This window comes from Notechis scutatus, chromosome 1, assembly GCF_049901735.1.
Source record: "Notechis scutatus isolate UNSWTSFEM ecotype Mainland chromosome 1, rNotScu1.2, whole genome shotgun sequence".
Classification (NCBI taxonomy): Eukaryota; Metazoa; Chordata; class Lepidosauria; order Squamata; family Elapidae; genus Notechis; species Notechis scutatus.
The window spans coordinates 239605180-239632852 of record NC_142009.1 but is presented as its reverse complement, the minus strand read 5'-3'; the positions used below and the strand labels follow the sequence as shown (position 1 = coordinate 239632852).

The 27673-nt window shown below is 39.6% G+C and overlaps 2 protein-coding genes across 12 annotated transcripts in view; one reads left to right on the top strand and one right to left on the bottom strand.

The window, feature by feature from the left end:
* Nucleotides 1-27658, top strand: PRR33 (proline rich 33). The gene is made up of 2 exons (XM_026668255.2): nt 1-66; nt 25978-27658. The coding sequence occupies exon 2, from the start codon at nt 25989-25991 to the stop codon at nt 27552-27554; it is 1566 nt and encodes a 521-aa protein (XP_026524040.2). The 5' UTR covers nt 1-66; nt 25978-25988; the 3' UTR covers nt 27555-27658.
* Nucleotides 14205-27673, bottom strand: part of LSP1 (lymphocyte specific protein 1) — a 105012-nt gene continuing 91543 nt past the window's right edge. For all 11 annotated transcript variants that reach the window (XM_087950895.1, XM_026668259.2, XM_087950891.1 and 8 more), the window contains one exon: nt 14205-15618. The gene's annotated coding sequence lies outside the window, so the exon portion shown is untranslated. The remainder of the gene's footprint in view (nt 15619-27673) is intronic.

Below are 27673 nucleotides of genomic sequence, written 5' to 3'. Positions count from 1 at the left end.
AGGGTTTGAAACCCGCGGAGCGGAGCGCGGCAAGCTGCAGCCTTTAAACCTCCGGCGCTGTTCACCCAGGTATAGTAAACGCAGAGCAAAGCAAAGTCGGGCGTCTCTCTGCCGGTTGTTTGAAAGCAACCCTTTCCCTCTGAGTTGAAGGGGCAGCCCGGAGTCAGGTTCTGCTGGCGAGGCAAAGGTTTCAACTGTATCGAAATCCCGCTTCTGTAAAAGGGAGCAAGAAAAGAGAGAGGTGGGGAGTTGCTTCGTCTTAGATTTGAAACTTCGGGATCTTGAGAAAGAGTGTAGGTAGCCTGCTCATTCGTGCGCAGTGCTCGCCTGCGCCAGCCGGCTTCGCCTTCTTTTTAAACTCTGCCTAAGCAGATGGCTTTCCTATGGAAACAAATTATCGATCAGGCCTTCGGTACAGTGTTGCTTGCGGAGTTTGAGGAAGACAAACTAAAATACTTGTTACTCAACTGGGTCAGTGGCTGGCGAGGTATTGCCCAATGCAATGTTTGCTTGGCTGCTTGCTTGCCCTGATGAGGTTACCTAGTCAGGTAATGAAATGTCTCCAAGCAAACAACCAAGCTCAGAGAGCACCAAAGACTCCCTGGTCCTTAGTTTTTTATTTATTTTATTTATTTATTTTGTCAAGCGATTATAAGATAACAGGTATAAGTATAAACATAGTTATGAATACATGAAATGGATACATATAAGAAAAAAAGAAACAATAGGACAGGGACGGTAGGCACCTTGGTGCGCTTATGCATGCCCCCTACAGACCTCTTAGGAAAGGGGTGAGGTCAATAGTAGACAGTCTAAGGTTAAAGTTTTTGGCGTTTGGGGAAGAAACCACAGAGTCAGGTAGAGTATTCCAGACATTGACCACTCTGTTGCTGAAGTCGTATTTCCTGCAATCAAGTTTGGTGTGGTTTACCTTGAGTTTGTATCTATTGTGTGCTCTTGTATTGTTATGGTTGAAGCTGAAGTATTCATTGACAGGTAGGACATTGCAATCCTCCCTGTTCAACCCTCCCTGGTCCCTACTTCAACCCTGAGTTACAGATTTTCTCTTTTATTGGAACCCGGGTAACCTGCTCTGTCCCGGAGACAGGATTTGTACTTTGCGCAGTTCAGGGACAGACTTGGCTTCTTATCAGGATGCTGCTGTACTTCAAAAAAAATTAGAAAATGTATCAGGAAACTTTTTGAAGCTTGCAGCAGAGATAACATATTGACTCCCTGACTGTATGAAGGCATCTTACTTACAAAATGCTTGAACATCTGACTACCTTTAGATACAATTATTTTTAAAGGTACCCTATATAATGATAATGATAATCTAGTACTGTAAGCTTCATTTTAAAGGTTGGAAGAGACAACTAAGAATCTGTTTGAAATAATATGGGATGAATATCCATATTAGTTTGCACTCTGTACTTTTTTAAAGGCCCTTGGGCTGAAAGAGAGATATCTGCAGGATAGTATCATTTGTTGCCTCAAAGAAACAAAAAACATCCCTTCTAATGCCTGTTTAAAAGATTACTCCCTATGAACATTCCTCAGTTAAAATGATTAGCTTACTGACCACCTTTGATTTAGGGACAGTTCTACCACTAGCTACAAGAACAGTTTCACCTGGCAGGTGCTCGGGATTGGGGTACAGTGGCAAGAACTTTGGGGGCATGCTGTGCCACTTATTCTGCACCTTCTCAAATAATCAGCTGCCTTCAGATGCAGTGGATAAGGCTTCCCTGTTTCCAGTATTGAAGAGAAATGCATTCACCTGTACAGTCCATTTCTATACACTGCAAGGAGAAATGCACTCTTCATTCCAACAGGAATGGGCTAGTTTTGTTCTTGCACAGTACTTCGGTGTTGTGCATTTCATTTCATTCCTTAGGCATGGATTGCCTGCTTCCCGTATGTATTCATGATTCGAGTTTCAGTTGGCAGCGAAATATACCACTGGCAGCCAAGGATAAAATTGAGGTGCCTTGCTAGGTGGTGTTAGTGAGACTCTTACTATTCTTATCTTCCAATTGATAGTTCTGCTACGTGCTTGACACTTTGGGGGTGTCTTACAGACTTGTATATGTCGAGGATTACCCTTGTGAGAATATGCATGGCATAAAATGACATGGAGTGTGTACCCAGTAATGTGGATAGTAATTTTATTCCTGGATCTAAAGAGGAGGGAATGTTTGAAATGAGAAAATAGATACTTTGAAATTTGGTAAACTGGCATTGTCCCTCCATTCCCCCTTTTGACATTTAGACCCTCAGGCTGATAACATCTCTGCATTATCTGATTCTCTGGTACATTTCAGCTATTGTAGTTTGGGGCATCTTCATTTGGACTGCTCAGCTCACAAGTTTTAGATTCCCAAAGAAACTGGAATAGTTGGTGTAGCTGTTTGTTTGAATTCAGTATTTTTATCCTGACTTGTTATGGCCAAATGTATTCAAATCAGTTGAGGAGAACTAAAATTTATAAAGTACCATATCAGAAATAAACATTAATTTTAAGACATTTAAAAGTCATTTAAAAATCATCAGAAGTTAAAGGAATATAGATAAAAAATATTTAAAAAACCAAAATGTTCTAAATGAAATGAAGAATAGCCCAACCTCAGGGAAGAGTCACAGCTTACTAACAAAAAGCAGGTTTTATATGTAGAATGCCCCTGATTTAATCCTGGCCATCTCAAGTTTATAGACTTCAGGCTGTTGATTTCTTTCTGAAATACTCGTGTCAAGTAAAAAAAAACAACAACACTAAATGTGAGAGTTCATTCATTTTTATTGGTATAAACAGCTTCCCACTTCGTGTACATTCTGGGCATCTCATGAAATCAACTAAACAACTATATCGCTTCTATGGTAGACATGCATTTATATCATCAACCAAATTTAAAGGTTCATTTAGAATATTATTCATGATTCATTTACTAGGCCAATATTTATTCATGAGTCTATTATAATATACCCAAAACTAATGTCTTCAGGATGCATGAAATGATAGCTCACATTATTCTTAATCAATGGGAAAGCTAGCGGAGGTGATGGGTTTTAAAGGCCATGCATCTGATGCAGTGTTTCTCAACCTTGGCAGCTTTAAGATGGGTGCACTTCAACTTCCAGAATTCCCAAGCTAGCTTGCTGACTGGAAAATTCTCAGAGTTGAAATCCATTCATTTAAAGCTGCCAAGAAACATTGATCTAGTGGATTCCAGGTCTCATGGACAGATGAACTGTCAGTTTTTTAGGCACGTTCTATGTGTTGTTTCATATAATTTCCCAAGGCAGAATCTTAGGTGACTTATGCAATATGCAAAGTGCTATCTCTTTGTTTCTGCCTTTCAAAGCTTTCAAGCAAACAAATAAACATATATGTGTTATTTCTTTGTTCAACATCACAGGCCTTATATTCATTGCTTCCTACTATTTTCATAGAATAAATTTCCTCACATTATTACCTGGGATGTAAGCGTTGATTCTAGTAATCATAAACATTTCTTAATTTTTCAACTAATTCTTACATGTAATAAAGTTCCATTGCTTATTATGATTATCAATTAGATTTAACATAGCCACCTAGTCCAGTGGGCTGCTTACCAAATATAGCATTAAATTAAAAAAAAAAACAGACAGACTGGATTAAAAACAACTATTAGGTTTTTTTTATTTTCCAGCAACTTTTATCTTTCCCTCCTCTAAAAGTCCAGGCACTATAGAAATTCCGGAATCTCAAGGTTAACAAACTAAAGATGATTTTGGCCTGACTTCAAACCACTGTTTAGAGATTACATTAGATTAACAAACATAGTACTGGCATGCTAAATGTCCTGGTCAGCTTAATCCAATGAAACTAGAGGACACAGGGTTAAACTGAGGTATTTTCTTCCCAGAGAGTCCCCTTTTTTCATTCCTTTCCATTTTTTAAACATTATTGATGTATTTCTTAAATTTCCATAGTCTTTTACTGCCCAAGCCATCATATTCTGTAGTTCTTGGGTGTTTCTGGAAGGGCAGTTCTACACAGAGCACATTACAATAATCCAACTGGAAGAAGATTAGGGCATGAATTACTGTGAAGAGGGTATTCCTGGCCCAAGAAAGGTTGAAATTGGTACACAAGAGGCCCTGCAAGGGTTTAGCTGCCACCTGTTCCCAAAGCAGAAGTATGAATCTAGGAGAACTCCCCAGCTGCAGACCAATTCTGAGCGGGATAGTGCAGTCTCTTCATAACTCAAAGATGGAATTTCCCTGGAATAATTCTGGTTATAAGTTGGGGTCTCTTCCTTCCCATCCAGTCTCTAATAGCGTTAAGTAGTGGGTCAACACTGCCACCACATCCACAGTCTGACCTAGGGACAAAATGTGTAACTGGGTATTATCCATATTTCATTGCTACTGAACCCTGTGCCACCCCAGTGGCTTCATAGTAAAAAGGAGTGAAGAAAGGAGAAAGCCCTTTGGCACTTTACTAAATTAAGATCTCCAGGAAGATGTCATCTCAAGAGAAATTCCATCTCAGCTACAATAATGAATGAAGCCATGAAATATGTTGCAGTATTCTTAGAAGTTAATTCCCAAATATCACCTCTGCATTGTATATTTTTTTAAAAAAATGGAAGTATCATCCCAAACTTAGTGATCTCCAGATAAATCAGCCTGCAGGTCCCATGATCTCCAGTCAGTTTCTGCAATGTTTATGTGAGGCTGTTTCAGGGAATAATCATTCACCTTTTCTGGTGATTCCCAATGAAATCATCTGCTAGGTTTATTATTCCTCTTCCAGCATTGTCTCCGAAATTCAGGAATGCAGCATTTTTAAAAAATGCTAATCCTGAATTTCATCTTCTGAATGTCATCTTCTGAAATTCTGTTGCAATCAGGGCAATTTCACAGCTTCATCGTTTCTACTTTCCAGTATATAAAAAAAAGGTTTCATTATGTGGCTGTGTTCTTTACCACTAATCTCAGCATGTGGAAAAATAGTAGGAACCAACCAGTTGTTTTTTTCCTTTATCTGATAGGAAGACCCAGAGACTGACAAAAATCTGCTCCACCTTAATGTTTTTTTAGAATGCATTGTTTGGCCTGAGCCTGTTATGTTCCCCACCACCCTCTTCCAAAAAATAATAATAATAATAACAGTTACTGAATAGGAAGACACAGAGTTGCTTCCAAGGCCCCAACCCTTTCTTGCCTTTGAAAGACCCCACCTATTTGAAAAGAAGGGATGGTCACTTGAAAGTTGAAGAAACTTGAAGATGGGTTGAAACAAGTTCCATCCGATGAGAGCTTACATGCTCTCTGGAACTTCCAACACTTTCATTGCCCTTTATATGATTTTGGATGCATGGAATCAGAGCCAGAAATTAATTGGACCCTGCCCACAGCTGCTGAGCTGCTTTTAGATCAGTGCTAAATGTGAAAGAGTCTCAGTCTGAGTGATATTGTGTCTTCCATGAAGTGACTTTCAAGGTCTGGATAGCCATTGTAAGTAGCTGCTTAATAAAGATCCTGTGTGGAGGGTCCTGCAACATTTGAGCAGAAGACAAATTCAAAACCTCAAAGATACCCAATTTACATTTTAATAATGAGCCCAAATGATCACAGGCTGTTGACTAAATCCCAATAAAGGAGAATATTTGTAGCTCGAGGTTGAAATGAGGGGTCCTTGGTGCTCTCTGAGCTTGGTTGTTTTCTTGCGGATGTTTCATTACCCAAACTAGGTAACATCATCAGTGCTAACCTGATTGACTGATCTAATCTAATGTTGACTAACTGTCCAGAATGAAAGGTGGAGCTGATGCTGCTAATGCTTTCATATCAAACGAGTCCCTGGAATCTCTGGTTAAAACACTCAGGTAGTAGACATGGAGAAGGATTTCTAACTTTTGGAGAGCCACCAGTAGCCCAAACACACAATACGAAGTTGATAAGCCAATATTTAGACAATCCCAGATATTTTGTTTTACAGTGACTTCTGTAGTAAAGAAGCTCCATTCAGTTAGTTGAGGTGTAAGAATCTACTTCCACTAAAAGGTCTGACTCATAATGCCTGGTATTCCTTGATTGTCTTTTTGGTTTCTTATTTTACATCCTAGGATAACACTTCTTATCCTAGGATGTAATAACACATAAATTTATGGACTCACATTATTTTTAAAAAGGGATAAAACCTCTTACTTGTTTGAATTCCTAATATATTCCAGATTTCCAAGTTCTGTTTCAAGCTAATGAAATGTTTTTGCCAAAAGCATTTGATTGTTTTTATTTTTCCTGACTCAGTGCAAAAGTAAAATGTGTAGGCATATAGAACATTAAGATTCCCTTCACACCCACACCCTACAAAGAGAGATAGGATTTGAAACTGAATTGTGCTGTACTTTGGTTAAACATACAGGAAAAGAGTAAACTAATTCACACACCTGATTTCATGTGTTTCAATGCTTGGCGCATCCTATTACTATTTACGAAAAAAGGAAGTGATTTATGAAACTTTACAGAAGCAAGAATTGAGTTCCAGTTTATTGGTGGCGCAATGGTTAAGTGCAGTATTGCAGGTAAACTCTGCCCACAGCCTGGAGTTTGATCCTGACCAGATTAAGGATGACTCAGCCTTCTATCCTTCTGAGGTCAGTAAAATGAGGACCCAGATTGTTGGGGGTAAACCACTCACAGAGTGCTATAAAGCAGGGATCCCCAACCTTTTCGACGCCGCGCCCGGTTCCGCGCCAGCTGGCGCGCGCGGCCCGGTTCCGGCGTCAGCTGGGCGCCGCCATCTTTTTTGACGAAAAATCACTTCCGTGACGTCACGGAGTGATTTTCGTCAAAAATGGCGGCGCCAGCGCTTCTGGTGAGCTTTTTCGGTAGAAATGGCTTTCTACCCGAAAAGCTCACCAACGCTAGGCGCCGCCATCTTTTGACGAAAAATTGCTTTTTTACAAAAAGATGGCGGCGCCAGCAACCAGCGACCGGTAAGGCTTGTTCTCGGCCCGGTACGGTCCGCCCGGCGGTTGGGGACCCCTGCTATAAAGCACTATGGGACAATATATACTGTAAGTCTAAGTGCTATTGCTATTTGCCTTGTTTAAAACAAACAAACTTGGAAGAGGCCTATCATGTCACCCTAAAAGATTAATCCAACTGCACCACTTTCAGATTGTCACTGGTTTGATTCTTTTTTGTGCTGTGGTTCATATGAGTGTATCAGCTCAATTATATTTCTGAGGAGGCATGTCTTTCAGGGTGTGCAATGAAATGGAATTTCTGCTCCACCAAATTTCTTTTTCAAAAGACTGTTATCTTTTCTTGTAACCTGTCAGGGATGACTCAAATCAGCAAAATTTGAATATCTGGAGACACTCCAAGAGCAGAACGGGAAACTGATAGACAAGAGTATCTGAATAAACAGGCCAAATATAATTTTTGATTTCTATGTCAAGACTGCTACATAACATTTTTTAATCCAAATATAGGCAATCCTCAACTTATAACAGTTCATTTAGTGCCCATTCAAAGTTACAACAACACTAAAAAAGTGATTTATGACCGTTTTTCAGAATTATAACCATTGCAGTGTCCCCTTGGTCACATGATCAAAATTTGGATACTTGGCAACTGGTTCATATTTATGACGTGCAGATGACAGACTCCATCATTCCTCTGTAGAACTGAATCAGCAACTCTTTGGGCAGTTTGAGCTTCCTGAGTTGGCGCAGAAAGAACATTCTTTGTTCTGCTTTTTTGATGATGTTTTTGATGTTAGATGTCCATTTTAATTCTTGAGATATGATAAAACCTAGAAACTTGAAGGTCTCTTCTGTTGATACTGTGTTGTCCAGTATTGTAAAAGGAGGTTGTAGATGAGGGTTTCTCCTAAAATCTACCACCCTTTCTATGGTTTTGAGTGTATTTAGTTCAAGATTGGGCTGGTTGCATCACAAGGATAGTTGTTCAACCGCCTGTCTGTACGCGATTCATCGTTGTCTCAAATGAGACCAATCACTGTTGTATCATCTGCAAAAGGAGTGGCTGATGTTTCTAGGAAATCTAATTGAAGCTTGACAAATTAATGCATTTCTTTAATTAACCTTATCACATTATGATTGTCCCATTAAGTACAAGTATGTTGAAATTATCAGAAGAGCAGACAGCAATCAGTATAGATCAGTTTGGATCAATTCCAGGGATCCCCAACCCTCCGGTCCATGGACTGGGACCAGGCTTGGTCAAGTGAAGCTCCATCCATGAGATGCAGGCAGCATGTGAAATCACCTCCAGTCCTTTGAAAATCCTCTCTCCATGGATGTCTCAAAGGTGCTTTTTCAAGAGGCAATTGGACCAGAGGTGGTATTCAGCAGGTTCTGACCAATTCTGGAGAACCAGTAGTGGAAATTTTGAGTAGTTCGAAGAATTGGCAAATTACCACCTCTGACTGGAGATTTTACAGTATCCTTCCCCCGCCATGCCCACCAAGCCACACCCACAGAACAGGTAGCAAAAAAAATTGAATCCCACCACTGAAAATCCAGTTGCCACTTGAAAAGGCATCTTTGGGACAACCATGACTTACCTGGATGACTGAGAATCTCCAGAGACACACTCTCCACAGAACCAGTCCCTGGTGCCCAAAAGGTTGAGGGTCACTGATCTATTCTATGAAAATTTTAAGCTCCCATTAAGCTTAAAAGATCCCATTCTGTTCTTTTGTACAGCCAGGTCTAAATAGAGTCATAGTGGTACCACATTTGAGCTCCATGCACTCGTATTGAGGAAATCTACTGGCTACTTGTTCAGAGACAATTTTCTCTTCCAGTCAACAGAGTATTCTTTAAAAAATAAATAAAGTGTTTGTGCTTGCAACATCAGGAAAACCCAGTACAGCTAATCCTCGACTTACAACAATTCATTTAGCAACCATTCAAAGTTACAACTGCACTGAAAAATGGGACTCATGACCGGTTTTCACACTTGTGAAGGTTGCAGGATCCCCATGGTCACATGATCAGAAATTGGGCAGGTGGCAACTGACTCATATTTATGATGGTTGCAGTGGCCCGGGGTGATGCGATCTTCTCTGGTGACCTTCTGACCAGCAAAATCAATGGGAAAGCCAGATTCACTTAACAACCGTCTTACTAACTTAACAACTGCAGTGATTCTCTTACCAACTATGGCAAGAAAGATTGGCAAAATTCACTTAACAACTGTCTCACTTAACAACAGCAATCTTGGGGTCAATTGTGGTCTTAAGTTGAGGTCTACCTGTATATATGTGGGTGTGCATGCATGCAAACATGCACCTTCATGGATAGATGGGTAAATAGTAGAAAAGTCCCAATTCATGTGCTTTTTCCTCAGGAAAAATGATGACAAGTAAAAATCTGGCAATGTTGAAGTCCGCAAAATTTATCCTTCACAATTAGATGTGAGCCAATTGTTACTCAGTTGTTCTATCAGCAACTCATTTCTTACAAGACAAGTCCATTAGGAAAGCCAATTAATTCAAATTCTCTGCTTGTCATGATAGTTGCAACAGCATCACATTTGGTTCTCTGAAGTTTTGACCTAAAAAAAAATGCAGTATCTAGGTGCAGTTCCAACCCCTTCCAATCATTTCACAGTATATATTAATAAATTAGATTCCATCAGGTTTCAGTTATTAGCAATTTTATCTGGATTTTCTATCTTTGAATAATTTATTTGTTGATGAAAAAAAAACCTTGTTTCATTTAATTGCATTCCAACTGTAGCTATGCTAGCTCAACCTGATTTTTAAGAGTTGCTTTGTGCATTTTAAATATATACAGTATATATAACACAACTGCAGTATCAATCTATTTATTATGTCTATTTATTATGTCCTATACACTGCAGAAACATTTTGTGCTATTGTTACTTAATGTATAGCTTCTCCTTAAAATGTATGTCTCTGAGGGCTCAGCAAGAGCAGCAACAAAATTGAATTAACTTCTCTCTTACATCTTTCAGTTGCCATTGGCTACAAAAAAGTGTGCTTTAATTTTTGTTTCATTTTTATTGTAATGAGAAACATTAAAAATGCACTGGCCCCTTGTCTCATATTCCAGAGAAAAGGCCATGACTGAGATATAGTACTGAGGGCACTCAGCTCAAATCAAATCTTTATTACAATCAAAACCAGCATAAGGAGGATGGAGTACATTCAATTAAAAAGCATACTGGAGGCTAAAAAAAATACAAAAAAGGGAAAACTAGAAGATAATAAATCAGAAAGCATACATAAAAGGGGTGAGAGCTTTAGAGGTTATAGGGGAGCATAAAAGGTTAGTATATCAAAGACTATCAAGACTATCAAATCAGAGCACTCTAATATGATGTACTAGGTGTTCATTAAGTCTAGTTTAAGGGATAGATCATCTGATGAATTTTAAATGCTGCTGTGCAGATGCTAGCAACCCTGTATGTTGGAGCAAGGCTGGTATTTGAAAGCAGCAAGGAGATATGGAACTGTTCTGAGTGCCTTGGGCATTTATGCTGTAATGGGAAGAGGAGGTTACAACAAATGTTTCCATAGTGCAGGCACTGGAGAAACATATGTTCTGTTGTATCTGTGTGTCCAGAGTCACGGGGCATTGTTTCTCTGGGTAGGAAATTTCCCTGTATCAGCTTCAAGGACAGCTGAGGGGATGGCATGACAAGAATAGAGATCCTCTTGTGATTAGGGAGTTGAATATTAGTTTGGTATGCTAACTAATATAGAGGAGGCAGAATACCTGTTGCATTCATTGGCAATAAAGGTTAGAGTCCTGGTGCAGTACAGCTGGCACTCTGTGCTTGCGGCACAGTTTAATGAGTACTTTGGTCTGACCATGTCCCAGGTTGGAAAGAAGTCCAGGGGTGAGATTGCTTCCTTCCATGTAGATTGAAAATCATTACTCCTCTTAATGAAGCAAGAGGGGGGAATAATAGTCTGGGCCAATAGGTGAATATGGTCATCTACCCTCTAGCCTCCACTTTCCTGAAGCCTCTTTCTGGTTGCAGGGTATCATTAGAGACGAGCACAATTTGGGACCTGAAGGGCTGTTTTTAGAACTTTGTGTTATGCAAGTTCTAAAGAGCCAAAAAGCTATTGGCTTAGCTTCAAATAATTTGAGTGCTGCAGATATACAGGGGCCACCCCTTGTCTTCAGGATGGCAGATGTGCTTCTCTGTGCATTTTCAGCAGTGTAATCCCTGTGAATTTTCCTACTGCCACCAGAATTAAGGGCTACCCTCACGTATTTAAGGCAGGAGACCTGTTCAGTCTTGTGGCCATCTGTGCTCCAGGAATAGCTCTTGGGCCTTTTGGCAAATGTCATGATTTTTAGTTTTAGAGTTCTAGTATATTCAGATTTTAAGGTTCAGTGGTTAAAAATGTTGGGTTTGTCAACTGGCAGACTGGGTTCAAAGCCATGCAACGAGGTGAGCTCCCTTTACTTGCTCCAACTCCTGCCCACCTAACAGCATGCAAATGTGAGTAGATAACACTTCAATAGGAATGTAAGCGTTCTGTTCTCCCCTTAGCATATAGTCATGCTGGCCACATGACCATGAAAAATATCTTTCTTCCCTTGGCTAAAAAAACAAAGATGAGCACCGCCCCTTAGATTTGGACATGACAGGACAGGGGAAATCTTTACCTTTACATTTTATATTCAGATTATCATATTTTGAATTAATATGTTTGATGGTGAACAAACTATTCACCCTGATACAGAATTCTTCCCTCCTTGAGCAAAAAGGCTACTACATTAGCAGTATTTCCCATTTGGGAAGTTATGGAAAGCTGGTACAAATAAGAGTTATCTAAAGTTTCATTTATATCCTGGCTTGTTCTGAAAATGATAAATATACCTTCCCAAGTCAGGCCAAATGAGAAACAGTGTCTAGTAAACTATCTGTTTTATAGACATATTGAATAAAGCGAGTGTTTTGTGGGTAGGAAGTCATATGTGGGACTGTTGGTCTGAGCTTGACAATTTGGTTGCAAACATTTTGTCACCATTCGAGGAGGCATCATCAGTGCGCTTTGAATTGTGTCTCCTCTGTCCGAGCACTGGCCTTTAAATACCAAACTGGTAAATGCATCACATAAAAAGGTATTTAAAAGTCAGTGCTTGGATAGACAAGCACAATTCAAAGCACACTGACAGTGTCTCCTTGAATGGTGATGAAACGTTTGCAACCAAATTGCCAAACTTGGAGCTCAAACCAACACCCCAGCTACCAACCTGAACTACTAATATTCAAGTACATTTCAGTCATTTATATGTGTTAATAAGTCCATATAGCTTTTCATCTTAGTTCATTACCTTCAATTTACAGGCAGCAGGCTTAAAAGTACTACCCAGAACATCCCAAAATAATTTGATATGTAATATTGTATTTGATTGCAATTGATTCAGCTTCAAAATGATTTTAAGAATGTTAAAGTTGAGTTGAAGTTCTCCCAAAGAACTGTAGTTGGCTACACAGTAGTGGCCAGTTATTTGTCCAAGTGTTGAAGAATGATTAAAAGGGAGATATTCTTGATGTGTTTGGAAATACGGGTTCTTCCTAAACTAGAAGATTGAGATCTTGAGAAGAGAGATTTGTAGAATATTGTGAGAAAGCTAAATAACTGAGAAATGAGATCAGTACAATTTGAATTGGATTTCAAAAATGTTAAAAACCTGCATCAGCTATAGCATGAAATCGGCCCCTTCACCTAAAATATATATTAATTCCATAGCAGAAGATTTTACCAACCTTATTTAGCTTTTTCAGGTCTATAAATCAGATTTTTTTTAATCAGCACTCATTTTCCAACCAACCTTGTCAAACATTAAATATATGTTATAATGTAAAATAAAACATTGACATTGGTTATGGTCCTCAGAAGTGTACATATTGTAAATTGGATTACGGTAGTTCCCAAGTAATAGATAAACATCTTTATGGAGGGTTCAACTGAAAAATTAGTGTAGTTGATTTCCAAGTATGTTAAGTACAGTAGTTAATTGAAAGCTGGCAATTTGAATGACATTTTGCAGATATAAACCTCATACCAAGATTGAGAAGCCTTTACTCCAGTGTGTAGGCTGTAATTCTTTCCAATCTTGTTTTTAGACATTGGGTGTCATTTCGATCTTCTTGGAAATTTTTTTTGGGGGGAAATTTTCAAGCTGATCTGGGTGGGTGAAAAATACTATTTTAAGCCAGGAGAAATTTGAGATAAACTTAGTTTTAAAAAACAACCACCCACATTTTGTTAATTATGCATAATTAGACTCTTCATAGAATCATTGTGTATAGAAGTAGTCCTAGACTTACATCCATTCATTTAGTGACTGCTCAAAGTCACAACAGCACTAAAAAAATGACTTATGACTGATCTTCACATTTACAAGGATTGGAGCATCTCCATGGTCTTTTGATCAAAAGTCGGGCACTTGGCAACTAGCATGTGTTTTGTGACAGTTGCATTGTCTCTGGGTCATGTTATCACCATTTGTAACTTTCTCAGCCGGCTTCCGACAAGCAAAGTCAATGGAGGAAGCCAGATTCACTTAACGACATGATTCAATTAACAACTGCAGTGATTAACTTAACTGTGTCAAGAAAGGTCATAAAATGGGGCAAAGCTCAGTTGTCTTCCTTAGCAACAGAAGTTTCTGGCCGAGCTGTGGTCATAAATCTAGGACTAGCTGTATTATTTAAATATAGACCAGAAAGATCAATACATTCAGTCACTTGGAAATTGACTTAACTTTTAATATTTCTTTAAATGTTTGTAGATCTCAAAAGCAATAGATGCATAGATCAGGAGAAATCCAAATATATTTAGATTTGTTCTGTCCCCTTAAGTAAGCATGCAAAGTTTATTGCTTCTAATAAACATCTTTATAGTAATTTGGAATTTACTTCAAATTCACAATTGAGCAAATTGAGATTTGTCAAAGATTTGAAGATAATGGCTTAATAAGACATGGTAACCCTCCCCATATTATGATTAATTTGATTTCTGAATTACAATAACATATTGTATGATAATTTGTAAACCCAATTATTTGTAAACCATGATTTAGGTTTGGTATGCCAAATAATTCAGCCTCTGGTTTTTTAATTCAATAAATCAATTAAACCACAGCTCCTCATGTTTAGACTCAGTGTAACTGACATTACAGGACTCATTTTTGTTTCACAGAATTTTTATTAAATTGTTAAGAAACATACCAGATCACACAAAAAGTTAACAGATGAAAGCAAAAGGAAAATGAAAGATACAGGAAAAAAAAACTATTTTCTAAATGTAAGTCTTAGGAGAAGCAGATATAATGGCCTTTTTTTTAACCTACGGGGTGGCAAATACTATTTGTAATAGAGAGGCAAAGAGATGAATGTATATTTCCAGGAATGGATCTATTCAACTAGGTCAAAAGGTACCAGCAGCCTTTAGGGGAGCAGGTGAAGGATTGTCCTGTAATTTGAGTGGTCCTCGGGAGCTACCATTCATCTTGTTAAATGCACCACAATAAGAACTGCACCTCAAGTGCCCCATGACTCCTTCAAGGCAAGAATTATTTAGATGAGGGAGACAAAGATGAAATGGTACATTGGATCTCCATTCATGCTCAGGATAATGTCCTACATTTTCTTTCCAGTTGTTGTTTTGTCAGAAAATATTTCAAGAAACAGTGCAAGGTTCCAGTTTCAATATCTACATCTGAGAGGAGTATAGATCTGAAGGGAATAAAGGCTCTAGTTTGTTCACATGAATAAATCATCTGAAGAAAAAAATAAGCAAAGCAAGCCAAGATGGTTTTTACTTTGTGGTTAGGATAGGCACTTTGGGAGAAGGTATTTCCTGAAGTGCATTTAAGTCAGATAACCATAACTGAAACAAAGTCTCACCACAAAAGCCATCTTAGAGAAATCTTCATTCAAAAAGAATACTAAAGGCAGTATTTAAATAGTGGCACCAAAACAGTCCTCAGTTTAAAATTCTGCTATATTCTGTGGTATTAAGAATGGTATTAAGAAATTACATTTCCACCTGCAAAACAACATCTTATGGTCAATAATAGACATTCTAGTATCTCTTGCCATTTGATATGCTTGAACAGTACAAGAATCATTAGCATCAGCTATACTGCTTAACCCTCAATGTTATTTCTATATTTACTTTTGTTTTCATTCTTGGATCTCAGAAATCTATTCTAGCTAGCTTGAGGCTGAAGATTCCTCCCTCCTTACCAAAGGTTTAAAAAGAAAAGGGGGGGATTTCACCTTTTTCTCCAGGTCAAGGCTAGGAATTCAGTTAAAAAAAAATTGAGAAGAGCTCAATACAGCGTACAAGTTAAATTTCTCAGAATAAAGATCTGATCTAGAAAGGGTTTCAAATTCATTATTGCTTCTTGAGTTGATGCCAAGTCCAAGTTCAAATGAAGTCAGCTTGGAGAAATGCTTCCATCTGTGAAGAAATCAATAGCTGGTTTTAAAGCAGATTGCCAGTTTGAGCTAGGAGGGAAGAAATCCTTTCACTATAGTTCCCTTATAGCCAGGGAAACATCAGCGTTGCATGAAGTATTGCCTCAGGTTTCCAAGCTGGGTTTCAAAGAGAGAAAAAAAATACATCAAAATGGCATCACATATTTGTAATTAAAATGAATTTCCCAAGACGATGCCCAGTAACAAGAATTTATTAATGCAAATGCTAATTGTAACTACCCTGTATACTTTTCATAATTAAAGGAAGCAAATTATCAGAACGTAGGATTAGACACAATTGTTAGCCTGTGAAGGAAGTAGCCTTGTAACCAAGCAAAGTAAGAACTTCTTTTCTCAGCTAAAAATATAATAGCATTATCAATCATTGGTATGATTGCATTTCCCCACAGATTGTGCTGTCTTTGATGACACGTTTTCTTTATTGTCAATATTGCATTTAATGATTGACAAATGGGATGGGGACCCTCTACCTGCACAAATAAAATAATTTTGTTTGGCTATGACTTTTTTTCCTAAATATTCCACAGATGCTTTCTTTTCTGTGTCAAAGCTACCAATTCATTTCCAGCCAAAAGTATATTTCAATCCAAAAGGGTCATTATATCTTGAAGGGCCTCTATAGTTTAGACCTCCATCCAGAAAAATATTCACTCTTAATAAGATCATTTCAGAAGTTTACCTAAAATTGCTATGAGTTCATCTGGTGAGGACTCAAATTCTGGCTCTGCTGCTGCAGCTGCTCTTAAGAATGAACTCCCTGTGACATTGAGTGAGCCTAATCTCATTATCAGCTTTTAAGGTGGCCCTTAAAACACATCTTTTTGTAGAGCCTTTTAACTGCTGATCATATATCAAAGTATATCACTGACCCATCTAATCCAGTTTTATCTGAACCATTGGCTACTTCCAATCCCACCAGCCTCAGTATAACCAACATTCATTCTGCAGAATAATACAGATTCCTGTTCTATACTGACAAGTAGCACTTTGCCAGTATCAAATACTGCTTTAGCTGGATAAAAGGGTAAGAATTCAAGCAACCATTCTGAAACCAACCCATAGATGCAGAGACCATTTTTTTAGATTAGATTTTTAGCCCCCTTTCCTGAAATTCAGCTATACCAGAATTAATATTTTCTAGTAAGGAAAAAAAAGATGAAGAAATGTAAAAACCTTGGGAGAGAGTGACTAGTGATATTGGTGTTCTAGGTGAGGAGCACTAATTTCATGAAAGCTGAGTTTATTAAGGAGAAAAGTATATGAAGGATTCCATGATAGACCCATATCCTGAAATGAAAAACAATTCAGGAAGGCTGAAGGGGAAAGATCATTAAGGTCCAAACAGAAAGTTGGGAGACACTTGATGAGCCCAGTGTGGTTGCAGAGAATGTTCTCATAAACTAAAAAACAAAAAGGACATGCTTAAAAAAATGGTAAGAAGGATATTCAACAGAAGCAAAATATCAACAAATAGCCCAAATCTGCATGCAAACCTAGGCTTGCAATGAAGCTAAAAATACCAGAAAAGGATTCTTTGGTGTGTGCAGAAAAGAGGAAAGCTAAGGAAATGTTTGGCCTGCTACTTGATGACAAGATATTGAAGGACAATAGAAGGTTGAACTGCTGAATCTCAAGCAGTAGGCTTGCTTGCATTTTGAAAGGTAAAAAGTGATTACTAGAAGCCAGCATGGGTTTCTTAAAATGCCCAACAAATTATGACAGAGTAACTTTATTAGTGGACCAAAGGGAAGCTATTGCTATAATATACCTCAACTATAGTGATAAAAATTTTCATGATAAAGTGAGAAGGATGATTCCACTACAATCTTACTACTACAACAGATTGTTAATATCTTAAAAAATGGGCTTCAAGCTAAAAAAAACAGCTGGATAGATTTCAACAATGGATGCTATCCAGCAAAATGTTGTTCACTAGGGAGAAAGGTAAAGTTCTGCACTTAAGAAAAAATAACAGATTTTAGTACCTAATTTAGCAGTTGTTCTTGTGATAAGGATCTGGGCTCCTAGTAGACCACAAATTAAGTGTGAGCCAGTAGTGCAAGGATCTTCAAACTTGATAGCTTTAGGACTTGTGGACTTCAAATCTCAGAATTCCTCCTCCAGTCACGTTAGCTCAGGATTCTGGGAGTTGAAGTCCGCAAGTCTTAAACTCGCCAAGTTTGAAGACCCTTGCAGTAGTGTGTTGTAGTTCACAAAGAAACCAATGCAATGTTGGACTGCATCAACATTAACATTGTGTTGACATCATGGGAAGGGATAGCTTAGGCTGTATGGTTAGAAATCCTGCATCAAATCTTCATTGACAACAAGAGGGATGCTGAGGAACTGGAAAGAATGCAGAGAAGAATGACAAAGAGGGTGAGGGGCTAAGGAAAAATTATATGAAGCATTATTAAAGTAACTGGGTATGTCTAACTTAAAGAAGAAAAGGGAAATTGAAAGTGTTACAGTAGCAGCCTTCTGGAGTTGTAGCAGAGGTGGTATTCAGCAGGTTCTGACCAGTTCTGGAGAACCGGTAGCAGGAATTTTGAGTAGTTCGGAGAACTGGCAAATACCACCTCTGACTGGAGATTTTATAGTATCCTTCCCTGCCACGCCCACAAGCCAACTGGTAGTAAAAAAAAAAATTGAATCCCACCACTGAGTTGTAGGTATTCTATCACTAGAAGCTTTTAAACAAATTTGGACAGGCTTTTGACCTGAGCATTGCTGCCCTGGTTAGGGGTTAAACTCAACCCCTCCAAGATCTTTCAACCCTACGATTCTATTATTTATCCTCACCCTAAAACATCTCATTTGCTGGATTTTTTTTTGAATCATTTTTATTTTCCTATTAATATATCCTGCTAATGAGATTACTGAATTTCTTGCTTGGAAGAAACTGGTTTTGATTGAGGAAGTTAAGAGGGTAGAATCTCTGAAGTAGAATTTCTACTTACAACTGTTGTCACTAGGCTATGACGCTTACATTTGCACACACATGCCCAATCAAACATAATCCATTGTGTGGGGAGGAGGAGACATCGTTCATGCAAGCTAGTTCAGGATGGAGAAGCAAAGAGGTCAAGGCGCTCTATCAAAATATAGTTGTTCTATCCTTCAATAGCCAAGAAAGCTTAAAGCCAAACTTAATGAAACCAAATTTCATTTCACAGTCTAACATCCCTGTAATGAGGGGTCCTTGGTGTTCTTTGATCTTATTTTCTTGCAAATGTTTCATTACCCTAACTAGGTAACATCATCAGTGTTGATGATGTTACCTAGTTAGGGTAATAAAATGTCTACAAAAAAACTCAGAGAGCAACAATGACTCATTTCAACCCTAAGCTACAAATATTCTCCTTCATTCGTATCCATGTAATGCTTTAAGCCCAAGAATTTCACATGGTTTCTACCTAATGTATTCCCAGCAGAATATGTATGTTTGATAGTAAAGAGGAATGTTGGTTTTCATTGTCTGATTTTTGGACAGTGGAAACCTGCTGGTAACCTCTAGTAACCTGCAGTAGCTAGGGCATCCACTTTGTGGCTAAAAGTTTGTGCTGGGAGCTTCTTTCTGTTCTTCTCATCACTTGGTGCTGAACAAGCAGCCATAGAGGCAGAGTCTCAGAAGAGCTATTTTCTATCTTCACAGCTGCCAGTAGCATCTGATCTCTGTCTGCAGGAAAGTCTCTCTGTCACAGGGCCAGGCACTCACTTCCACTTCAGACAGTTTTACAGCTTCTTTGAGCTGTATGTTTTTCTAGGGCTGGAGAATTCTGAGAGTTGAAATCCCAAAATCTTAAAGTTGCCAAGTTTGGAGACCTCTGCTCTAAAGCAAGGGTCTTCAAACTTGGCAAGTTTAAAACTTGTGGACTTCAACTCCCAGAATTCCTGAGCTAACATGAGTGGAGGAGGAATTCTGGGAGTTGAAGTCCACAAGTCTTAAAGCTGTCAAGTTTGAAGACCCCTGCTCTAAAACAATGTGTTTCAACCTCAGCAACGTTAAGGTGTGTAGGCTTAAACTCCCAGAATTTCCCAACAGCCCATGTAAGTCATACATCTTAAAGTTACTAAGGTTGAGAAATAGTACTCTAGAAAATGGTCAGACTTTTTTTTTTTAAGAGGTCAGCAGTTAATCTTTCATTTTGCAAATCAAAGAGAAATCTTCCACAAGGTTACTTTCAATAGTGATCAGCTTGCTATTTCGTTGGTTGTTCTTATAGGCGATGCAAAGATCAATGCTTTTCATCTTATCTCTTGTTAATTTAACACAATTCCATTCTTTCCAAGTTGTGACAATAATCAGTGGTTAAAACTTCTTTCTCCCCGTTGCATCAAGAACCATCATGTTAAAAAAGAGTGAGAGAGACTCTCATCTGTTGCACATATTGTGCCTGTAACAGATGCATTTGATTCTTCTTTCCATCAAATCTAATGACAACAGCAGCAAAAATTAGAGGGGATTCCAATTTTACCTTAGCCGTTCAGCTCCAATGACACTAGGATCCAGTTTCTTCATAACTCACTCTTCTCTCAAAGCTGAACAGCTGGGTCTGCATTTGGCTCACAGATTGCAAATAACTTTTCCATCTCACAAACTATTCCCTCTCTGACTTGCTGAGACCAGGGATACACAGTTGACTTAAAGTAGAATAGAAGGGCTCCTTAAAATTTGGCATTGGGTTAAATTAAATGCTTGTTAATCTCTGACCTTCCCATGCTTTCCTGGCTTTATTATAGTTACCTTTCAGCTTGAGAATTGCTAAAATATCTAGAGTTTTTTATATGTATATAAAAAGATATAACTACACAGCTGAGATCAGTTATAAAAATGGCTGTATTGAATGGGACCCTGCAAAATGTATTTTATAATTCAGGTATGTGTGAAGAATTCAGAGCAGACCTAGAGAATGGGGGAGAAATGAGGGACACAACTATCTTCCAAGCGTGTCTCACACACACTCCTAGGAAAGTTAACAAACTTCCACCAAATCTGGCTCAAAACATAAAAATTGACATTAACAGAAATCTGAAACCAAAAACATCTAGTCCAACAGATTTACAGCTGACAGTTTAGAAGAGAAACATATACATTCTTGGAATGACTTCAGTAAACATTTTAAAGATTGAAATCTGCCAAAAATGCATTAAACTGAAGAGATAGGCAGTGGAGTCTTAGAAGCTGGCCAAAGATGTCTTGAGTCTCTTATAGGTATACAACAAGGCCACAGAATCAAAACTGGAAAAGAATTTGGAGGCTTAATATTTTTATTATATCTAAGTGGGAGGTAAGGGGAGCTGAAAGAAGATGTCTGGCCCAAAGTGACAAATTCTTTCCTCCTTCATAGCTAGTTCAGGAATGATTTCAAAGTTGCAAAATGTCTACATTTATACATTTAATTTTATTTAAAAATGTATACGGTTATTCAGCTGCAGCATTTCAATTCTTAATGGCCTATGAAAAACAAGACAATAATTAAAATCCAAGGAGTTAATAGTGACCAGTAATTCACATTCATAGCCCACCCAGAAAAAGTTCCAATTATCCTGGCCTCAAGGCGTTCTGAAAAAGTGAAGTTTTTACTGCCTTCCTAAAGGCCTGCCAGGAGGTGACTAGAACATGAATGACTGCAAACAGGACGTTCCCATTTAGGAATGAGTAGAATTGGCACACTAGATAAAGTTGACGAAAGGCCCTCCTGGCCAAAGCTGCCATTTTGGCCTTCAAATGAGAGTTGAGAGTCCATGATTCTCAGGCTGTGCCCTAACTCACATATAGCATTCCATGTAGATGAATGACTTCCTTCAGTGGTTTTATTTAGATGGCAAAAAGCAGCAAGGAGTGTAGAACCCTGAGGCGTGCTACAAATAAGCACTCAACACCAACTAGAATGGGCCCCAGAGAAAGAAAAATCACCATACTACTGTGCCTTCCTGTCCCAACCTTCTGGGCCAATCCAGAAAGGAACTGTGATTAGTGGCATTGAAGGCCATTGAGAATCAAGGAGAACCAGGATGTACTTCCCCAATCCCAAACCCATTGAAACTTAATAAGTGCACCAAGATTTCTGGTACTGTATCCTGACCTGATTCTAGAAAGGAAAATTTAGAGGCCAGGTGAAAATTGTCCCAATTTATTGGTTCCAAAAAAGGTTTCTTAAGAAAGGCACACAGCATCTCTGTCAGAGTCTGTGATACCACCACCCACCCTTTGAAAAAAAATCACTGCATGAATTCATTCACCTGCCCCCTCCTTTGAGGATTTAAACAACGAGGAGGAGAAAGGATCTAAAATATGGATAGTTTAACCAACCGTGCCAAATACACTTTTCCTCAAGATCAACAGTCTCAAACTCCTCACAGGTATCAATATGAAACCATGGCCTAGTCACCTGCATAGGACATGCAAAGTTGAAACCCCAACTTTAAGCAAAACTGAATGACTTTACCTACCAGTGGCTTAAAACCAAAAAGAACAAAATAAAATTTATTGAAAATGAAATCTTCTAAATACTAATGCAGAGGTGTGATCGATATGTGGGCCACATTGCGCTCTTTCCATTCTGTCGACTGTCCTTATAGGGAGCTAAATAGTGATGGGTTTGTTTGTATACCAGGCTGTGTTTAGAATCAAGCAAATACAAATGCTGGAGCTCTGAATATTCTGATATTTAGGCAATTAAAGTGAGCCTGTATGTACAAACTAATTATGTTCCTACATTCAGTCAAATACTTCACTAAGACTTCAGAAATAGTCTTTATCTCAGAAGAAGTTTAATAGCTTAGGTTGTTATGTCAATTGCGATAGTATCTGGAAATGGCAGCTTGTATCCATATTGTTTAGCATCCATATTGCTTTAATACAGTCTATGCAGGGGTGGGCTGCTGGAGATTTGCAGGGGTTCGGGTGAGCCCCTAGGTAAGATTCTGTGCAGTTCAGAGAACCCCTGAATCCCACTCCTGGCTGGCCCCACCCGCCCTGCCTCGTCCCTCCCAGGAGTTCCCACCCAGCCCATTTTGGAGGGTGCACACAGAGCCTCGGGGAGGGCAAAAATTGGGCCTCCTGAAAGTTCAGGAAAGCCAGAAATGGGCCTGTTTCCAGCTTCCAGAGAGTCTCCAGAGCCCGGGGAGCCCATTTTCGCCCTCCCAGAGGCTCGAGGAAAGCCTTCCGAACATGTGGAGGGCAAAAATGCCCCCCCACCATGGTGCAGGAGGCTGACTAGACCACGCCCACCATGGCCACGCCCACCCAGCAACTGGGCAGAGAACCCGTTGCTAAAATTTTTGAAGCCCACCCCTGAGTCTATGTGTGTTGCCTTTAAAAGAGATTGTTATCACATTATCTTGCGGATACAAAATGTGGTTGCTTAAAGTATGGACAAATGTCAAGTAGTCAGTCTCTGACTGCTGTGTTGTGTTATGCATTTTCATACAGCCAATACTCAAGAAGCTAGTTACAAGAAACACAGGGGATTTTGTTTCTTAAATTCATTATTTAATATGTGGTTGGCAAAAGGGGTTATTCTTTTCTTACAAGCTGATTCAAGGCTGTTTTCTTTCACTGAGAGGACCCACATTGACCCAAAAAAGAGGAAAATATGCAAATTACTATTGGAAAGCTATAGAAGCAGTGTGCAGCCTATATCCCACTGGTTACATCTTCTCGAGTGTCAAACTGGTGGCCTGTGGGCCGAATGTGACGTGTGCAGGCCATGCCCATCCCAGCTCCACAAATGGGGAAAATGTCACAAAATGTCAACATGACAGCAATGTGACGCCGCAAGTTTGACACCCATGATCGAAATGGTGGCTAAATTTGGCAGCTGCTGTGTATTGCAAGCCATCCATGAGCAGCTGCAATTTTTAGCAATCTTTTTGGCATTGGTAATCACATCTTCTAATTTATTGGGAAGACAGGAACAATCCCATGAGTTGTTTGCTAATGTGGATTGGATTCCAGAATTGTGTTTCTAATCACTTTCAAGCCAATGTACTGCATATAAAAATGAGATTTGGAAATTACAGCAACCCTGAAAAAGGTGCACTCTGGGCCTCTTTACTCAGATCAGAAATTCATCCATCCAGAAGGGTAATGAGTTTGTGTTTAAAGTCAGTTTGTGCTTAAAGTCAGGCTTAAGCAAATGCTCTTTGAGCCAGTTGGAAATATTTGTTCTCCACATGAGAAGTGAGGATATGCACTAAACACAGGGCTTTTCAATTCCTGTACATGCTCAGCTCCTTCCCAAAGGACCAGCTATCATTTGAGCCATGGGTTTTGGCTTGCAAACCATAACAGCTGAAATCAGTTGCTTGGTCAGATCACCAAGGAGAAGCACGAAAGACAGGCTTCATGAACTTTTGCAAGTGAAACTCAATACTATTTCTTGCCAGGAGCTAAAATTCAATTGAGTGCATGAGCTTCTTGACTCTCATGTCTCACATTTCACAGTTTGCTGACTCTTGGTTGATATTGTAGCAGAAGTGGGGCTGTCAGTATGCAAAAAGAAAAACTTGTTTTCAAGAATGAATATCATGCTTCAAATACAATCGAATCTAACCTTTGCATATTGTTACTGGCTTACCTCCTGAAACACATTGATTGGCGGGGGGAGGGGGGGGAGAGAGAGAGAGACATACAGATAGGACTTTAAAAAGTCAGAACTGAGGAGAACTTGCCTATTTTCTTCCTCTGCCTTGCTTTTCTGCCAGCCAAGTACAATTCTAGCATTTGGGGCAAATAGGTAAGAAAGTCTGAAGATCATACAGAGAATAAAACATATTGGTAATGAGTTTCTCAGTGATTTAACAACCCTAACACTTTGAATGTTAATGATTGTAGCCATGGAATCGCTCCCATAACATCATCTCTTAAAATTGTGTGACACCATTGCCACCAGCTTTTTTCTAATGTCCCTATATCAGGGGTGGGATTCTACCGGTTCGGACTGGTTCTATAGAACCGGTTATGATTCTGTGCAGTTTGGAGAACGGGCAAATGGTGCCCTGGCTGGCCCTGCCCCTCTCTGTCCTCCCCTCCCCGCCCAGTCAGTCCTTATCGTGCATGCGCAATATTGCGCTCATACCCAACATTACTGACTCTGTTCTTCCCCACCTATTCACTTCTTAAGGTATTTCTTTCCCCTCCGATGTTCAGCTGTTCCTATGATCAGCTGTGCTGGGATTCCCCTTGCTGTCTTACTGCTTTACCCAGGAGGCTTCCCTGAGGCCCAGAAGACCCCAAAACAGAGTGCAGGGGTGTGTTGTATGCCCCCCCCCCATCAGTTTTTTCCTTCCAGAGGGAAGCCAAAACGCCGCCCCAGGAGACTTCCCTGAGGCCCAGAAGGCCCCCAAAACAGAGGAGGGTGCTGCAAAAAAAAAAAAAAGAAGCCATGCCCACCCAGTCACATGGCCACACCCATCTAGGCACATCCACAGAACCGGTTGTTACAAAATTTGAATCCCACTCCTGCCCTATATTGTTCGAGAATAACTGAACAAGAGAAGACTGTTTGCACTGGCTCTATGCATTTCAGATTCCAAGGAGGATGGAGTATTTATACAGATTTTTGTGAAAATCTAGAATCCAACACATAAGGATTTCCTTTTTTAATGGTGGACAGCCATTCTTCCTGAGATAGAAAGATTCTTCTTTCTTGAAATAGATTCTTCTTTCTGTCTCAGAGTGTTTGAGCATGATTCACACATTGGAAGGCAGCTCAATCAGAATAATAAAAACTTGTCATTGTTCATTTAGTATTTTCAATCTACATTTGATGGTTAAAACCACTGATCAAGGAGCTGATTTTTTTTTCACCCAGCCACTGAAAAGCATCAGCTCTGAGATAGTATGACTAATCTTTGTGAAGTATATGAAATGGGGGTTTGACTAATCTTTGTGAAGTATATGAAATGGGGTTTTTCCAATGTGATAGAGAGACATCATAGCCCAACCCCCACATTTTTCTGATTGATATCAATTTGATGTCTCCTCAAGAGTTTTTAGCATTTTTATGCGTTTTTATCTTTCATTATTTGAAAACGGTAATTTCAGGCTTCATGCCAAATGCAGCAATAAATTTCAACTCCACAGACACGCAATCCTGCATTTAAGAATCTTGCTTACAGCCAAAACAACACGGCTAAATAAATTTTCTTGCTGAAGACAAGATAGGAGGCATATGCACACAGAAATAAGTATCTGGGTTCTAAAATTTAAATTTTCAATAAAAATTGAGCCGTTCACTGCCTTGAGAATAGAAGTTATCTGCTGAAGGTTGATATCATGGTTCTACCAAACCTGGAAATCTTCTATCTTGGTTCATTTCTTACAGGTATCTGGTTAATGGATTTAATCTTTCCTGAACAAAATGTTCGTATCAATAACCCTATATGTTTTGGAGGCTAGAAACCTGAACTAACTTATTTAAAAAATCCATTTTTCTGTTTTGATTTAGGGGATCAAAATGCTGATAACGGTGACGCCACCCTATGAACCTATCACTCTCCAATCACAGGCTCCACCTCCACCTATTCTACCAAAACCAGGAACCGACAACCTTAGGCTACAGAAGCTTCTGAAAAAAGCAGCAAAGAAGAAAGCCACCTTATCAGCACAATCAACCACATCATTCCGGTCTAATCTGTCTCCTGTAAGTGAAGCTAGTCCAGACTTGGAACACAATGAACGCTCTTCCCCACTCAAGCCACCAGAAACTGAAGTCCGCCTCGCTATCAATCTTCCACCTCGTTTTTCAGTCAAGCCCATCATCCATCATGTTCCTTCTCCTTTTCCTAAAGCGAGACCCTTCGCATTCACAGTTACAGAACAGAGGAGTCTTTCAGAGCATCTCAAACTAACAGTCTCCCCTGCCATATCTCCGCATTACAGACCGACAACTCCCGAGTCACCAAGGCAAACCACAGAGTTCTCTTCAGGTCCCCCTACTCCCTTGTCCCCTGCCTTTGTTTCTAATGAACATCCCATTTCCTCCACTCCTCGAGTGGAGAGTCCAGTCAGGGTCAATTATGTGGCTGAAACGCATTCCTCTTTTCATAGCGTGCAAGCACCAAGGGTTAAGTCTCCACTAATAGGACAGCCAGAGGAATATTCAAGCCATGTTCATTTGCAAACCAACTATGCAGCTTCACTATCAAGCCAGACATATGACACATCTTTCGTACAGCATCCCAGGTCACTTACCCCCAGGTTAGTTGTTTCTGCAACCCCTGAACCACCCACCAGGAAAATGAAAGCTGAAATACTCCATGTCCCTAGGCAGTACACCGTGATTACATCCCCAACTCATCAGCTGGTCAGGCCTGTAACTCCAAGAAGCAGCAAAAGCCCCGAAACACATACCGAAGTTCAGAGACAGTCAGGCTCCAACACATCACAGTACATGGAGCCAGAAACTATCCTTCCTGCACCATCCACTGTCAGTAAGCAGGAGTTCTTGCCAGGAAAGACAAACCAGCAGGCTGTATCACCACCACCGCCACCATCTATCTCCCAAAGTCCTGCCAGCTCGTCACCCAAATCAAAGCCAGCAGTGCCCCCCAAAAGCAAACTTAGTGGCTGGTCCCGTCTCAAAAAACACTTAGTAGTGGAATCTGACGATCCTCAGTTCCCAGTGTCAGAACCTGAGCCAGAGCAAGGGAGAGAAAAGGCAATAGCTGAAATCTCGGAAGTGGATCCAGGTCAGGAGAAAAAAGGAACCAAGTCAAAAGCCATCAAGATGTGGGATGCCATCTTGTACCAGATGACAATCAGCAAGGAAAAAAAGCCACAAGCTGAGGAAGAAAAGGAAATAAGAAAAGAGGGAATGTTTTCATTCCGGCGACGTCTACCCCTGCTTCTCCACAGGCCACGCTTTGACGCCCGGAAACTTAAAGAGCTGGCTTCCAAACCCATGACAAAGATCACTACTCTGTTTGATGTGCGTCGCATCCAACGCCAACCACCTGAAGAAACACAGATGGGATTTAATAGGATGGCATCTAGGTGGCAGGTGAAGGAAAGAGAGGAATAGATGTTTCCTTGAGAAGATGATCAGTGGGCTGAGAGAATCTGAAATAAATCCAGATTTTACTAAAGCAGCAATTGAGAGGGGAAAAATAAAATAAAATCCTTCATACAGGGTTACTGTCC